The following is an 18,495-nucleotide window of genomic DNA, read 5'->3' on the forward strand; positions in this document are numbered from 1 at the left end:
TTATAGCATTTTATAACTCATCAGGCTTTCCGGAAATTAAAAATGAAGATTTCCCATTATCCAGGTCATAATTGCACATATGCACGAAACTAATGAAAAAGACTCAGGGCAAACTGTCATAAATTACGGGAATGTTTGAAAGTTCCTCTTCTATGTAGTCTTAGTCTGGTCTGAAGCAGTCTGACTAATGTTAACAGGGATGAAAACCAGATGGGTGAGAGTGATGATAAGAGCTTTGCAGGGGGAAAGACCAGGAAGAAAAAAAGAAAAAACAAAACAAAACACACCTCAAAGCTATTCAGTTTCTTCCTTCAGGCCCCTGCTATGAATTACCAGCAGGGATCTATCTAGCTATGTGCTTTTAAAGGTAAACGAGAAAAACTGTGCTCGTACTCGTGTGAAATTTACTCTAAAAGCAGCTTTTTTAGGGAAAAGAAAAAAATGACAGAGGGAGGGGGGGAAAAAAGGAGAAATCCCATAGAGAGTGCGAGAGAATTACCTGAACCTCAACTAACATTCCTTTCTGGCTCAGAGTACAAATACCATGCAGATATTTGAGCAATGATCTGTGTATGTTTTTTATTTTTCTTCATGGTGTTATCATGAAACTCCAAAGGCTTCGTACCAGAGCATGCTGCTCACTGCACATCAGTGGACCAAAAAGAAAGAAAGAAACAACAGAGAACAGAGATCGAGTTACAGCAACATGCAGCACAGCACATGCACAGAAATTACTCCAATGCTCAAGGGAAGTTTGAATTCAAAAGTGTTTATTTGCACACTGTCTTTCTCTACCAGTATGCATGCCAGCATTTTGTCCAACCCATCCCCCGACCAGCTATTGGGACCATTACAAATGAGACTGGGTTTGTTCCCCAAGGCTCCAGATAATGTAATGTTTAGTGGCCTGTGCACATTTTGGGAAGGGACAAAGAATAGGGTTCCAATAATTACATAGTTACACGAGTTGTCATACTGCCCACCGCCCTTTTTGTGTCTATTTACTTCGCACAATATGCCAACATATTGGGTATTCTTTACTACAGCTCAGAGAGTAAAAGGTGTGCGTTTATGACAAGTTACTGTCGTTGATGCAGTCTGATAGTGAATAAGGCAATGGCAGGGAGGTTTTGGGAGCAACCAGCATTTGCCTGCGACAGTCAGCAACTTCCAGGAAGCACTCTCATACCAGTACATATTTTTGTTTAATGATGAGAGGTTGGTCACATAGGAAGTTCTGGGACCATCGGGAGACTTGAATCAAGAACCTGATGCTCTGAGGCTTGGTGCTCACCATTAAGCAGGAATAACAATTGAAGATGCAAGGGTGGAGGTGTAAAAGAAAGTGTTATATGCTGTGTTTTTCTAGTCTTCCTGAGCATGTCCTTGCAAATTGCAAATTGAAGCACAAATTGATAAGGTGGTATGACAAGGTTGATCCAACCTTGCAAAGTGAAATGATGTAGTTCCTTGACAAAAACCACAGTTTTTTTTTTCCTACTTAGAGTTTTCTCTTATAATTTTAGCACATTCAATTTATTTTTAAGCTTAGAAATTCTGATTTTTTCCCTCAGAATGTTCCTGGAACCATAATTTCTTATTTTATCTTCAATGACACATATGTGTAATATAGTGCACAGGCTTGGTAGTCAATTTTTAACATGATGCACTAAAGCTCTTGCTACACTGCTATGCCTAAAGTAAATCTCCCTTTTAGCTACACCTGGAAGGTACTCAGTTTAATTTTTCAGTTGCATGGCAGGTATCAGCATTTAGTTTCCATATATCATATTTCACATCCAGTTGTGCACAGTCTCTGCCCACAGCACACGATCAGTAGCTTAACCTACTGGAAAGATGTCACAGCCAGTTCTTCATCATGGCCAGAAGGGTTCCACGCACGCACACACACACACACACACACACACACGCAGGCCTGCTGATTAAACAGCATGTTGCTGAATACCTGCCTGCATTGTCACTAGTAACAATAATGCACTGCAGGAAATCAAACTGGCAACAACCCTGCTGAGGGGTTGATGAAAATGCCTACAGGGCTACTAGGAAGACATGGCTTTGTCTCTTTATGCACTATTAATATATGTGTGTGTGTGTGTGTGTGTGTGTGTGTGTGTGTGTGTGTGTGTGTGTGTGTGTGTGTGTGTGTGTGGGGCACTTGAGGCAGACAATTAAATTGAACAGCAGAGGGAAATAACATGCACAATGCTGTACCATTAAGAAAAAGCAATTAGTTTCTTGCGTAGTATGGCAGTTGGTTCATTTGTGTTACGCCTTGTGCAATAATGAGGTCTTTAAATCTTGCAATGGGGCTGCTTCTTAAAATCCTCCGGAGCACCACAAAGAAACTCAATGATAACATAGAAACAAGCTAACTAACATTACTGTGTTTTTATTCAAAGAGTCCCACAGTCATAACACAATTTAACTGGAAAGAGCAGTTATGATACAGATATTGGCCTGGAAAATGATGCTATTTGCAAATGTGTATTAGTCAGTCCTCATACACTCCAATTGTAGAGCGGAAGTAAGCAGGTTTACAGCCGGTGTCCCTCATACAAGAAATTTGATATAACTAGCTTGTTATATGAGTGGTTGTGGCGAAGTGAATAGACTTCTCGACCATGTTTGTGTTGTTATGCAAAGTGTTCTAACAGACAACCCAAGAAGCACAAACTTATTTTTTTGGTAAATGTAAATCAGTCAATGGAAATTAGCACTTCTGTGTCTGAGGGTATTGTTCTCAGAGTGAAATGGGCAGAGTCCACTACTGGGTTGAGAACGACTTGCTGCCCCCAGTGGAGGAGTTTAAGTATGTTGCTGTCTAGTTCACATGTGAGGGGAGGGTGAAACACCTGTAGTAATGCGGACATTTTTCCCCACAACATACCAGAACATTGAGTTGAGTGTAAAAGTAAACATGTTGATTTACTAGTTGGTCTACTTTGCTACCATCTGCTGTGGCTACCAGCTCAGTCATTTGGGAGGGGCTCAGAGTAAAGCTGCTGGTCCGCTACACTGAAAGGAGCTAATGGAGGCTTTATGATATTTTAGCAAAGAAACTCAGAGATATACAGATATACAAAGGGGAGATGTTGCAACTGTTTGAAAACTTTGTGGAGAAAAAAAAAAAAAACAACCCAAAAACCCCCACTTTTGACCTCCTACGTGAGGCGTTTCAGACTGGGAGGAGGCCCTGGGGTAGACTGAAGAATAGCTGGAGAGATCAAATCTTTTGCCTGGCTTGGGAACACTTCAGTCATCCCAGAAGTGGTGGATGAGGTGGATGGGTAGAGGCAGGTCTGAACGTCTCTTCTTAGGTTGTTTTTCTTATGATCTGGACCCAGATAGGTGGCAAAAAAAAAAAAAAAAAAAAAAAGTTGCATGGATGGAATTTTATGCCATTTATCTGTGACGTCTGTGGGTGTACATTGCTAACCAAGCTAGCTTATATTACCAGAGAAATTTACATTCCACATACCAGTCCTAAATATGGTCACTTTCTAGCTCCGAAAACCCCACGTGGAAATAATCAAGACACAAGACTTCACAACAATAGATGATGGTGAATATGTCCATGTTGTGAAACAGAAAACAAAACCAAAAAAAAAAAAAAAAACCAGACCATAATCTGGGGTAGACCTCACAGGATAAAAACACTTATTGCTGAGGAATCTGCCCAACCTTTCAATCTATGGATCTACTGCTAAAAGAACTAACTAAAATACACATTTTTGCACACTTGTAATGGTGGCCATCTTTCAGTGTGCACATAAATTAAAGCTTGAAAACAAAAGGGTACATTTTCTTCTTGTTAACATCAATAGTAGCTTCAAAACTCAAAGTTTGATTACCCCAGAAGACAAAGTCAAAAAGCAAAGATGGCAAAAATAAATCAATGCTATTATTTTTTTCTCAAGGCAAAAGCATCATTACAACTGGGGTTGTTGAGCTCTCTGCAATCTTCATCCAGTGTGTGTGTGTGCCTATGTGTGTGTGTGTGTGTGTGTGTGTGTGTATATGCTTGCATGCATATATAGCTAAAAAATTTGATATACAATGAATAAAAGGGTGTGGAAACCCACCAGAATAATTAACGGAGGCCTGTGGTAAATACATTTGTGCAGTGGTATGAGCATCCACACTGCAAACACTATTAAAGCAAAGCAATATTACAAAAAGTCAATGAATATAATAAAAATCCCCAAAAAGCTCACTAAATCCATTTGAAAACAAAGGGAAAAAAAGCACTTCAATCAAAAAATCCATCACAGTCAAAGCCAATGAGATGAATCGCCCAGGGATACAAAGTTTGATATTTCTGGCTACAGGCGTAAAAAAAAAAAAAAAAAAAAAAAAAAAAGAGAGAAAAAAGCAGTGCTTTCATAATTTTGTGTTTAAATATAACAGACGTTGCACAAAACGTAGCACAAATGATGAGACTTCGACATGACAAAATGGCTTGGTTGAGAGCAGTGACAGAAAAGGCGAGCAAGGATGGCATGAGGTAAAAACCACAACTACGTATTTTACTCTCCGATCCCCACATTTCAAGCCGCATTCCTCTCAGAGTTTCTCAGAGAAAACAAACGTCTCGAAGCTCAGGGACCCAGCAGGGGAGACGCAATTGAATTCCTCAGAGGCTTCTGGAAAACGTCCCAACAGAGACGAGGAGGGTGCAAGGAAAGAGATTAAGCAACCCTTCACAACACTTTAAGACATCCCAGTCCCCACACACACACACACACACACACACACACACACACACACACACACACACACACACACACACACACACAAAATAACGTCCAAGGACTCAGGACTGGAAGTTACAGGGTTTGGTCCAGGTCTGTGACAGAGATTGAGAGAGGCAGGTTTGTGGCCTTAGAAAGGTATAATGAGGGAGCCATGGTTAACACTTAGCAAGGGGGGAGAAGTCTCATTTAGGATATTGAAGCTGACACTGAAGAGTTTTAGCTCCAGGCTAAACTCTCGGCATGCCAGAATGTAATACTGAGGAATCACTTAGCTCCAGCACACATTTCACTCTGCAAACAGAGAAGTTATCTGTAAAAAACACTGTGAGTCGGTTTTAGCTCCCTTATTATGGACAACTGGCCACAAGATCTGCTTTCTGGGGTCTTGTTTTATTCTCTGAAATACAGAACCTCCTTCCCCAACACAATCTACTTTACTGGTGACTTTTTAATGACCTACACCAAGGGGACACCTCAACTCAAGTTAACTATTCCCCTCAATCATTGAGTGATGATTTACAGCAGCATAGACAGTCAGAACAAGAAGCCCCATAGTCTAATAAGTCTACACATATAAACCTGTCTAGCTTGTTCAGTTCAGTTACATCTGACTTTTTTTTACTTGTGCTTCATCATGTGAGGTTGTATTTTTCCTGTGTTCGGAAAAACAGGACTGGTGGCTGATCCTTTTTGCTAAAGCATATAGTTAGGGCTGGACCAGGTGACCCTGAATCCTCCCTTAGTTATGCTGCAATAGACGTAGGCTGCCAGGGATTCCCATGATGCATTGAGTTTTTCCTTTCCAGTCACCTTTCTCACTCACTATGTATTAACAGACCTCTCTGCATTGAATCATATCTGTTATTAACCTGTCTCTCTTCCACAGCATGTCTTTTATCCTGTCTTCCTTCTCTCACCCCAACCGGTCGCAGCAGATGGCCCCGCCCCTCCCTGAGCCTGGTTCTGCCGGAGGTTTCTTCCTGTTAAAAGGGAGTTTTTCCTTCCCACTGTTGCCAAAGTGCTTGCTCATAGGGGGTCATATGATTGTTGGGTTTTTCTCTGTATCTATGAAGCGCCTTGAGGCGACTTATGTTGTGATTTGGCGCTATATAAATAAAATTGAATTGAATTGAATTGATTAAATCAGACCCTGAAGCAAACTCCTGTGTCCAACAACAACACGTGTCACCCTTAACACCTTCTAGAATCTCATCCAGAGTCATTTTTCGAAATAAAACAAAAGGTCCACAAATCGGTTTTGGCATCCCTCCAGTCAGCCAGCTGCTGGCAATAATCCTACCAGTGTTTTCTTTTTCTAGCAGCTGGTGTTACCATGCCAAACTGGAGCTACTTTTTACAGCATCAAAAATGCCACAACCCCCGTCAAATACAGGATATAATTCATCTCCCATTTTGCAACATAAAATGACCAGACGAACTTGTAAAAACAGCAGTGAAAACTTCACCACAAGCCCACCTCAGTGGCCACTGCTCCAAACAATCCAGGAAAACTACTAAATTGGTGGTTTTGTACAGCAGTGAAGCAGGGGGGTGCAGTGATTACCCTAAATGGGGCCCAGCTCTTCCATCACTGGCTTTAGTAGTGCATCACGGGGGGACTTCATTTACTCCAATTACCAAAAAAAAAAGGGGATATCGTTTGCAGCCAAGCAGTGCAGGAAAGTGTTTGCTCATTCAGAGGCTGTCGGCGTAACGCGAAAGGCTTCTGTGGGAGACGGATGTGGGCCTGTATTCATTTTTCTCTCTCCCAGTGCTGCAGTCTCTCACAGTGAGTGCAGCACCACGTCTCCTTTCCGTCCCCCAGTGGGGCCCTTTTTAATTCCCTTCTACCCCCATCTCGCTGCCTTTCAGAAACAAGCTCTCAGTGATCGTCTCTGCACCAGAAAGAGTCTATACTGTAGAATAGTATACTCACACACTCGTTTCCTCCTTCATTGCTCAAGGGCAGCTTCGTCTGTGGGCCTCTCTTTGAACTCAGCAGTTTTAAATGCTTCCACGTGGCTCCACGTGCACAAGCCCACCTTAATAGCAACATAACACAATGCATGGTTCTACCAAAGCTACTTGCTCAAGTCGGAAGCTGAATGTCTGGAAAGCAGAGGGAGAACTGTCGACATACAATCTTATCACCTTCTTACATCTGTAAAAAGATGAATCATCACCGATCCTCTCTCTGCATTTGCTCTCCTAGCTGGTTAAACACTGGGGACAGCTAAAGAAAGAAAGAAGAAGCTGAAAGGAAAGTCAGTCCACAGTCAGAAGTCCCTTTTTGAGATCTCTGACCACAGGAATGAGACAGTGAATGCCAGCCATTACATAATACAGCACAGTTCCTCGGTTGGAGACTCATGCTAGCATGCTGCATCCATATTTTCCCCCAGCTTGGGTCACTTCATGTGGATTGCAGAAAAGACTCATGCATTTGTATTAGATTCACACTTTATATGTATCCTAACCTTCTGCTAAGCCCTGCTTTGGTTAGCTTTTTAGGTGCACATAAGTGGTCCGCAGGTGCTTATTATGATTAAGTGTAAACCATTTTCTAAATAACTTGAGTGAAGATCATATGAGCCATTTTCTGCTACAATTAGCCATAGACCATCAGAGCACTGGATGTAGAAAAAAAGTCATGGCATGCTAATATTTCAAGACAGCAATAGTTTACCTCCTTAAAAATGAGCACCTGGTAAAAAAATTTAATTAAAAATATATTACAAATTAACCTAAATTACAAAAAGAATGTGAAGGAACTCTTGTTGTAGATGTCTATGTATTTGGTTGATTAATTTAGAATCACTGTGCTGGTACATGACCCAGTTTGGGCCAATTTTTAGGTGTTGGACTAATGGCCTCACATTTGCTTCTAGAATACTTTAGTATACAGAGGAGTTCATGGTCAACTTAATGGCTGCAAGGTGCCCAGTGTCTGTCATTGCCAAACAAGCCCAAATCATCACCCCTTCACCACCGCACATCCTGTCATGTTCTTTGTGGAGAGAAAAGGCTTTCTCTTGGTAACACTTCCAAACAAGACATACTTTTTCACTTGATTTCTAACTGTGCTGTAATGAAATTTAACATGCTATCCGGGGCTTACACAGTCTCAGAAGTTACCATGCTGTCAAGCTGACATCTGCCTTTATCCTCTTAAAACAACACTTGGTACCTCGAGATGGGATTGTGAGTCATGGCAGTGTCAGCTCAATATGAGAAGAAGTACTGCCCAGGGATATTTTACTTGTGTGCACTCTTTGATTCTGCTTGATTTCTTCTTATCAAACAAGATGAAACAAGCCTGCAGGCTACAGGTTTCTTTTTTAGACTCCCTCTCTTGCCACACCTTCACATTTTGATGATGGAGGCCATGCTGGCACACCTTATCAGGCATGTTAGATAGCTAATGATATTGCAGGCAAGTACCATTTGAGACAGTATTGACATAGATATGTGTACATCATGATGCAAGTTGCTTCAGTAGCTTTCACAGGCACTACCACAACATCTTTCATATTGCCCCGTCAAAATCTGATTGCATTTATTTCAGTTTTTGGAAACTAGACGATGCAGAGAAAGAGTGCAGTCGATGGTCAATTTCAGGGCTACACATCACACATAATGCTAATCCATGTACCACTGTGGTCATGATATTATTTAATCAAATTCATTTCTTGCTCCCATCTGTGCCATAGTCATTAAAAGGAGGATATCACAACCCCAAATCTAATCAAATATTTACTTTTATTATTTTACTGTCAATCTTAGGCGACTGAACCACAGGGTGGGTGGTAGCATGCACACGTGCGCATATGCCCGTGAAGTCAAATAGTAAGTCCATAAAACATGGTTTAGGGTGGCCCAGGAAACCAGTATCATTATAGATTTAATATGTTACAATGGTAGATTAGGCAAGGACTAGCGACACACACACACATGCGCGCACACACCCACGCACACGTTTCTGTCTATAATGACGAATGAGACCTGCCAAAGGTACAGTTATTTCTGTAAGTGCTCCAAAAAAGCCAGAAAGAAAGAGATTATTGAGAAGAGAAGAGAAGAGAAGAGAAGAGAAGAGAAGAGAAGAACCGTCTTTAACCATTACCTTACTTTGGTTTCACCTACACATTTAAACTACTGCCAGAAGATCTGCCAACTTTAAAAGACATAAAGACACATGAGTAGAGTTTGGCTCCAAATTCTAAAACCCATTTTCTCATCTCTTATCACTCTCTCCCTCTAAATGAATTTTAGCAGGGTTAAAATGTGCTTTGGGGTAAAACAGTGCAGAAGAAGACATACAGACCCACACAAATAAAAGAAAATTAAATTAAAAATGAAATAAAAAGAAAATAAAAAAAACCATGCCGCTGGGCAACCCAGAGTTTAAAAATATCTGGCACTGCACAATATTTTAACTGTCTGGTTCTCTGAATAGTAATGCACTAAAGGAAGGCTACATTAAAACTAATTTCCTCTTCTTAGGGCCAAATAGCCAAGGTCTGCGTGCTGGAAGTGCAACAATGAGGCAGTCATTCCTGTTATTGAGGAGGGAAGAACCACAATCAATCCACAAAGATGTTCTTAGCTGAGTAGCAAGGTCAGGATTTTTAAGGTTTTTGGCCACATGATACCAAAGCAGTGTCCTTAAAGTGGACCTGTTACAGTAGTGGAATGTCATTTTAAGATCAGGAAATGCAACAATAATTCCTGTGGGTCTAAAGCTCAGGCCTCAGACTGCTCTAAACACTTGGTAACAGGCAGTTTTTTCTACTCTTGTACATGTATGATGTCAAAAAAAAGAGGATATCCTTAATATGGTCAACTAAAGCACAGAAGCCCCACCCACATGCTGGTCAGTAATTCTGTTACTGACTGGCAGCCAATCAGAAGAAACTTTCTTTCAGACAGTGGATGAACTGAGGAGCTGCACCAAGGTCCAGCACAAGATGAATAAGGATCATTCAAACTGTGAATGATGCAAAATGACTCCACTAGAGTCCAATAATAAAATAATGGAGCTGGAAATCAGCATAATAGGCCCCCCTTAAAATGATTATGATACATGCATCCAAACCAGTAACAGGGAAAATTCAACTTGCCACAGTGTTACTGTCATTTTAAGTAATTTTCTTGTTCGTTCTGCCTTTTAAGATCTGTCCTTTTATACTGGTTCCTTTAACATGACTCTTTCAATTCCAAGACAGTGGACACCGACAAAACAAAGGCCATCCATTTGAAATGTCAACAGCTTAACTCTGGAGCTAAGGAGTGAGTCTGTGTGCGTTCCTGCATAATTTGGCAGGGGACTTGTAGCTCATTTATCACAGGCCTTGGGGGACTGCTAGTCTATCAAATTATGTGGTCTATTCTTCCATCATCCTAATCCTCATAACCATCCCCCCCAGAGTCCTGTATCTTTCCCCAGCTCTCTTTTTAGACAAAAAACAAACACTCACATAAGGTCAGGAGCTGACACAGATCATAAAGCCACAATCCAATCATGCAACAAAAACCTTTATAGACTGCATATTGCGACAGAGCACGTTCAAAATACTCCACCATCCTCTCATTCATGCCATCGTTAATAAAGAAACCTAAAGTCTGGTTTAATGTGGCTATACTGGAAATACTTACAGGGATTACGTTCAAGCAAGCATCATGCTAGACAAGACAATACAAGCAAACAGAAACCACTAATCAACAGGTAAAAGGGATTTTTTGCAAACTCCCTATTAAATCGTCTGAGATGGACTCAAATGGGATGTAGGAGTGAAAGCTCCAGGAGGCCACATGTGGCTCCATATGTGTAGGCCTAAACCACCTGAGGCATTAAAGGCATCATATGAGCCAATGATATTTCTTAGTGAGGGTGAGTCCACAGGGGACAGGCATAACAGAGATAGACCTCATATTTTTCAACATAATGCAGAGAGCTCAAGTGTGAAAGCACTGCAGATGTCTGGCAAATAAAGGGACCAGCTGCAGGTGCCATCATCGAGGACCCCAAGGGAGTAAGGTATGTCCAAACTGTAGCTAAATGTACAAAACAATAGGCTGAAAAAAAAGAAAGAAAAGCATACTATATACACACAACTGTGTGTATATAGTATGGACCGGCCTAACATACCAATCAGTGGTCAGCAGTTTTCTTTAACCCAGGTTTTCTTCATACGTCTAAGTGCGGTCACATAAAAGTCACAGACTCTAAGGCAAGCCGAGAAAGGACCATCTATGTTAGAAGACCTGGTCATAAAGTGTTAGGGCTACAAACACTGAATGTGTGTGTGGATGGGTGGATGACTGGTTGTGCAAAGCGCTTTGGGGTCCTTAGGGACTAATAAAGTGCTATACAATTACAGGCCATTTAGTCTTTTAAATCTATAAGTAAATGTGCCTACTTACCACTCTGAATATGGTTTATGTCTAACGTGACAGCTGACATTAGAGCCCTTAAATGTGATTTTAAGAAAACTGGACTCAAACTGTCCCCTACTAAAAGAATATGTGGAAATCCTTTTAGCATTACTAAACAATTTTATTGATTAATACCAATAATCTGTAACTCAGGAGAAATTTTCAGGAAGAAAAAAAAAAAAAGCACCTTTTAACAGTTGGTGTTAATCTTTAACTCTGAAAATAACCTGTTCAGGTTAAGCCTGCTGTACCTGTTCCATCATCACCATACCTCACCCTCTTAATCTTCCATTACAGTGCACACCTGAGTTTCCCCGAACCTGGCTGTTTATAATGAACAGAGATATAAATTCAATCTATGCGGCTAAACTGGCCTTTGTGGGGTTTGGAAACTGGGAGGAAACTGGTACGTGAGGAAGAACAAACAGAGCATTTGTTGGGGATTATTTTGAGCTATGGATTAATAACGGTGTTCCGGTGGTCATTTCCATCAGCAGGCTGTTGTAGGTGAGACTGAAATGTGAAAAAAAGAAATGAAAATAATGTGTTTTTCAGACAACAATAGAGTCCTGTGGTGCACAGGAATGGACGGGCTGAATTTTTGTTCAAAAGAAAAGCTCATTAGTAAGATAAATGCAATGCTTCTATAGCATCCTTTAAGGTGGTAGTATACTTTAAAATTCATAAAATTTTCTCCCTCCGAAGGAAGGGAGTATGTAATCCACTATGTTTGTTTATGTGTTTGTTAGCAGTCTAGCATCCACATATCATTTTTAAATTTTGTGTGATGGTAGCTCGAGCTGTTTTAATTAGGTGAAAAATCAGGTCACACCAAATGTGAAAAATCTGTGAAAACTTTCAATTACCCACAATTTTTTTTGTATTGTCTTCAGACTTTAAAACAACTTACTAACCTTCGGGGGACATGAGTACTTAGGTTGGCTAAATACCTTGACCTTCGTTGTTAGCACCCAAGGTCAAAGCTGACCTTACTAAAAGAAAAAAGAAAAAAGGAAAAACACAAAATAACGAGTAATACACTGGTCTTATTGATTATCGTTGCTATTGCAGATTTTGGTATGTAGGTTATTTTGCTTCCCCTTAATAACGGATGCTGTGGCCTGTTGAGAATGTGAAACGGTTTTACTTGTGAGTCACACGGCAAAGTCTGTTAATGCCATGCAAGAAAACAGAGGAGTAGGTCAAAAGTTTAAACCTTTGTGCATGCTTGAAATTGTCTGTGTTGAAAGCTATACTGTTAGTTTATGCTCCATTCAGCATGTATGCAAACAAAAACACAGACACACACATGCACGCACATCCTGTCTACCTTTAATTATTAACCAGCTGGGCGTGACCTCTACCACTACCTCCATCTCTGCCTCTTTTACACATTAATAATGAAGACTGAGTGTGTCTGTGCCTCTGTGTATGTGCGTGTGTGTGTGTAGCCTCAGTGGTCACTAATGCAGTGTGTGCCTACGTCATGTCATGTCATGATGTTTTATTAATGTGGTGTACACTCAAATAATATACATTTCCAAAGATCAGCTCAAAGAAAAAGGCTGATAGATATAAATAATAAAATGTTAACTATCAGTAAACAAAGTGCTTAACGCACAAGATGATCTGCCCAGTCTGTCGTGATTTCAGGAGAAGTTTTTAATGAAATTTCATCTCTTTCCCTCTGAACAGCAGAGTGCAGTTAAAAACTCTGCAAGGTCTTCTTTGGATCTAATGGATTCGACATTAGCTCTCACGGGAAATCTGAGAGACAGAGTCTGTTCATGGTCCTGAACAGACTCCAGACTGAAAGCCTGAGGATACAGCTTCATGAACACCAGAAATATCATAGGAATCACAGACAGTTGAGCATGAAAGACAGAGGCTCATATTAAGAACGTGGCTCTGATCTTAGAAATGTGTGTTTATAAAATAAAGATGTCACAGTAGTCCATTTTCAGTGGGGTTTTTTTGTTGACCCCTGCTGTACATACACTCTAAATCTTCCCCATGTCTGAAGTCCTAAATTTATTTTCCATGACAAACCAATTTATTTGTCCTGGTCTGTAGAACAAAATTCTGGGGTCGGCTTCACAAAAAGATGTGGCCTGTGGGATTAAACCAGTCTGAATTTTGTTCTTATATTACTCTAATGTGGGTTAGACTGATTAAAGCTAAACGAATTATACATCTTACAAAAAGGCTAACTCAAGCCTAAGACTGATGTTAAGGTAAGAATCAACAAAGAAGGAAAACTCAGAATTTGTGGTTTGCCAACACTGCTATGGCAAAACCACTCAGAGGGGAAGTTGTCCTTGGATGCTGCAGGAAATATAGAGCAGTGAGGTCATCATCAGCCATTCTTTCTTGCTTGCCTTGGCCGCAATAACAAGCAACAGCATCAAAACTCTGATACATATTTGCGCTTTGTTGAGATTTCATACAAACAGAAAGTTTCCTACACTGCTTACAACGTCTACTATTGCAATAAAGTGAAACATTCCTGCAACTGGTCATGTTTTTCCTCATAATTCTCTGTGCCACACAATTTGTGTAGATAGCAAGATAGTTAACGACTAAACCGCTTTGATGTAACTGGATGAATCAGGCATTTATCTTAGTGGAAGTGAAGGGAACAAAGGGTCGACACAGCCAAATGCCTCGAGTCACCTTCATGTGACAGATCCCTGTTAAATGAATAATTTGTGCTCTACTGTTTTAACTGATGCAAAAAGCTACTGCTAATATTGATCAAAACATGTGCAAAGCTTCTCAATATGTGCAGCTTCAAACTGAAGAAAGTGATAGGCCCATACAGTTAGCCTTCCAATTAATAGCTAGCCAAGACCTGCTAAAAATATAATCATTATTGTGGTTCTTGTAAATGCACATTTTATGATAATCTTGAGACTGCACATTAACCAAATCCATATTTCTTCAGGAAGACTGATTATAGAGCGTGACTGCAATCAGCACAGCTGTGATGCTACTCTGCTACATGTGCTGCAGATAGTGCTTTTTATATTGTAAACATAGTACTGGAGCAACTGCCGTTTGAAGCCCAGAAAACAGACAGAAGCACTATGTCCTCTAAACACAACCTAGCTGAAACTTATCTATATGAAAACACTGCACAGGATCTATTTTCATTTAGTATGCAAAAATCAGATTTGCTTTGAGTGCAGGTTTGGCATTTCAGCCTGCAGAAGACTTGTTTAAACAGGCTGAATTAATGTGCACTCCTAACTATCCCTTGATTTTGGAGAAATATCTTCATTTCCTTGTAATTGGTCTCAAAAGTGGTTTAAAACAAAGAACAAATTCAAGAAATCAACCCCAAAAAGCTTTAGTCAACATTACAACAACACTATGGTATGTCTGCATTGTTCTTCATGTGCAAAAAAAAAAAAAACTAAAATTAAATGTATTTTTAATATTTATTGCCCCTCTCCTGCAGCAGCCTGAGGTTTGCTGATAACAAGGTGGTTAATGAGCTACCCTTCTACTTTACCTCCACTGCAGTGAAAAAATGCCCAGTCAAGTGCCAATGCTAGTGAAAGCTGCAGGCTTATCTCCTGATTCACACATTCGACTGCACCTACTGCACAAATACACTGGAGGCTATTGTAACAGGAAAAAACAGATTAGGTGAGTCAGGCTCAATAGACAATGTCCCCATTATTTCACCAAATTTGTAAGAAGCACTGAAAACAACTGTCATTAATTTGGTTGGTTCACTTCCCATGTTCCATGTTTCTCTGCTCTGTTCTCGCTTCTCTCCTTCTAGTTCATCTTTTATTACATTTGGCTTTTAAAACAGCAACGAAAAATAAAAATAAATAAATAAATACATAAAAAATATTACTATTTTAGTTTCATGCTGCTGTTTTCACCTGATACTTCTGCTCTCCTGTGGTGTAAAGAGTGAAGCTGAAACAGGGTCCAGAGAGACAGACCAACTCATACGTGTGTGAGAGGCTGTGAAAGGAGTTGAGGACAGAAATAGATAGAGAAAAGAGCTCCCTGATATGAAGAGGGCTGCTGCTTTGTGGAGAACATCAGTTTGTGGAGACATCAATTTAGTAGTATTCACACACAGATGACATCCCCCTCACAGACACCAGATCCCAGGCCACTGTCAAACTGTCCAATCATCCACTCAAACACATCCTGAGGCACTTTCACTCCAACAACCGCATGCATTCTTGGCCATTTCATGAGGACCAATTACAGCCCCACAGACCAGCAGCTCTGAATGTTCGAGAAGCCAGCTGAGACAGTGATTCTTTCTGGATTCTCTCTTGATTATCATCACAAAGACTCCCTAAATCTGAAGCTGAAAATACAGCAGCTGTTTTTTTTTAAAGACATGCAAATCACCAAGGAAGGCTTGAAACCAAACTCTGTGTCAGCCTGCAGCAGACATTAATTCTGAAATTCGAGGATACGCCCACCCTGAGATGACATACCACAGTACCACAGCAGCAGCAATGTGATTAAAACTGCTGTCTGTGCCGCCTCTCAAAGGACGCCTTTAAAAGAAAAAAAAAACAAAACATTAGGAAGTCAGGGAGCACAAGTAGACGCGCATGACATACTCAAGCTAACAAGGAGATTCAAAACACATGCAAATATTTATGAAGCAGGGTGAATACTGGCTACAGTAATATACAGTTATGTATGTTTATGATGGAGTAAATGACAGAAGAGGGAGGCTTAAGGCTAAATAAAAGCAAAGAAGAAGAAAATGAAAACTTAGGAACACAGGACAAATGCAGGACTGCTTACTACATATACACATGCCATAACAGCAATCTTTTTATAAAAAGGGGAGCAGGCTTAGTGTTTAGAAAAACACAAGCTGCTGGGAAGTAGTCAAAAAAAACAGAATAAAGTCTGCCTCTGTCTGCAAAGCCAAAACAGGAGTCTGTAGGTGTGGTGTGCTCGGACAGGAAGCTGGCTTCTGTCCCACTTCCCGTGTATCACAAGGAAGTGGAGATTGAAGATAAGACTCAAGGTGGATGGAACAAAATGAACCATCTCTATGGAGCAAAAACTGGTGACGAATTCCATGGGGACTGTGGAAAAATAGTTTAATATTTTACCCTCCTTTTCTGCTTGTATCAGTTAATAAAGTGACAGTTTAGCAAGAGGGTAATAAATAAATGACAAACACATGCTTAGATGAAGAGAAAATGGAGAGAGGCTTAAGGAAACAAACCAATATCTTATCTGAACATTGAAGGCAATAATGTCACTCTGCAAATGCTTCCTTTTCGTGATGCCAAAAATCTAAAAAAGACTATGAAAGTCATTTTGCACATTCTGAACAGAAGCACAGGTTTATTCTTTGAGGCTTTTGTGCTACCCAAGAGCAGCGATGGTTTTATAACAGGCTCTTAGGTAATAAATAAACTAAAGGGGCGCTTTGGAAGCACATCCTCCACCAAGTACAGAGCAGCACAGACAGTTACACAGTTATCGTGAAATGCAATAGTGAAATGCCAGTGGATCGCCAACCAACAGGGCCAATACAACTGAAGTATCCCTCATCTTGATATTGAACCCAGACTTGCTCTCAAGTCATCCATCCATGAGTGAATGTTGCTTGTAGTGAAAAGTGTAAGTCCCAGTCCATTTACCAAATGAAATGAAAGCATGTAAATATTTTAAAAAGCAAAACAACAAAAACAAACAAACAAACAAAAAAAAAACAAATATGGAAATTTGATGGGTTAATGGAAAGAAACTAAACTCATGCACTGCTTATTTGCAATAACAACACACAAGAAGGTTCTACCAAGCTGAACACCTGTTTTACTCCCATCACAACCACTGCTGTGGATATTTTCATGGACAGTAAGATGTGTGCAAACCTCACACATCCACTCTTCACTTCCCACATGTTTATTTTAAATCCCTCTGGATCACTAAAGTATGCCTGCAATAATCCAACATTATGTTACTCACCGATATTTGGAAGACTTCCTGTGTGTCATCAAGCATCTGCACCCTCATGGAGACTTGGCGTCCTGGAGGCTGGGCAGGAGGGCGCAGACCTGGCTCTAGGGTGGACACTCCAAAGCTTTCAGGAGCACCCAGCCTCTGCCCGGCTGTGGACGACCTGTCGGCTGGTTCGACCATGATGACAGACCTTACAGTAAGAGGCTATCGAGCTGCAGGGACCTCTGTTCACGTCTAGTGGAGAAAGAAAAGAGAATTTTCTGAAAATGTGGGATTGGAGTTTGTCTCTTTGTATGCTTTGGGCCCTCACTATAAACAGTACAGTTGCATCACATCCTGTGTGTTAGTAAATCTGCATGCACAATTTCCTTAAAAGGCATCCTGATACTGCTTTTATAGGAATTCTAAATCCCTTTTGTGGGTGTCTGAAGGACTAAAAACGTCATTAGCATTTAAAGAAACACAGGCCAAACTGCATTAATGCAAACCTGAGAGATCTCTTGAATAACTGGAGGTTATTCTTGAAACATGAAAATAAAGGACCTGTGCACCTTATTTAAAAAGAAAAGAAAAGAAAAGAAAAGAAAAGAAAAGAAAAGAAAAGAAAAGAAAAGAAAAGAAAAGAAAAGAAAAGAAAAGAAAAGAAAGGGAGTAAGAGGTTCTTTTGTGGCACTTTGCTTGGAGAGAAACTCCAAAGTTTAATTACTTCAAGAAATGTGTGAAATGTCTTCCCATATTTATCCAATCTTTGCTTTAAATTGGTCTTACCCAATGTACAAACCAAAAGACATTTAATCTGAGTTCTTTAGTGATGAGCTTTATTTATTTATTGACTATAGTGATGAAATGAGTGCATACATAGCATAAACTTCAGACAGAATCAGACAGACTTGCTCACACCTAGCTAGACACTCATGTATCCCAGCTGCAGAGCATGAAGTTGGGATTTCCTATGAGCTATTCACAGAGCTCTGTTTAAGGCCAGTTCAGACTTGAATAAAGCATCACAAGTAGGGCAGATGAGATACGGTCTGAGAACGCACAAAGACACTCAATCTGTGCCCCTCACCCCCTTTGCTTTCATTCAATTACACAACACCCCCACCTCCATCCCACACTTGATAAACCTCAACCTCAGACAGTAAATAACCCCTCAGGACTGCTGGTGATATCACAGCTGAGGAATGTTTTAGAAGACAGTCAGGGTGGGGGGCAAAGGACGAGGGTAACACAGTGCTGCGCTGCCCTGACACACTAACACACAGGATCAATTATCCAGCGTTTCCAGCAATGCTCAGCAGACTTTGAGGTTTGTGTC

The 18,495-nt window shown here is 40.5% G+C and overlaps 1 protein-coding gene across 3 annotated transcripts in view; it reads right to left on the minus strand.

Annotated features, from left to right (window-relative positions):
• The window catches only part of LOC308393898 (FERM, ARHGEF and pleckstrin domain-containing protein 1-like), a 70,083-nt gene that overhangs the window by 42,619 nt on the left and 8,969 nt on the right, over positions 1-18,495 (minus strand). For all 3 annotated transcript variants that reach the window (XM_080877931.1, XM_080877930.1, XM_080877929.1), the window contains exon 2: positions 17,184-17,411. In XM_080877931.1, the coding sequence (XP_080734057.1) occupies positions 17,184-17,357 (174 nt within the window). In that variant the 5' untranslated portion in view covers positions 17,358-17,411. The remainder of the gene's footprint in view (positions 1-17,183; positions 17,412-18,495) is intronic.

This window comes from Rhamphochromis sp. 'chilingali' (genome assembly GCF_963969265.1).
Source record: "Rhamphochromis sp. 'chilingali' genome assembly, chromosome: 3".
Classification (NCBI taxonomy): Eukaryota; Metazoa; Chordata; class Actinopteri; order Cichliformes; family Cichlidae; genus Rhamphochromis; species Rhamphochromis sp. 'chilingali'.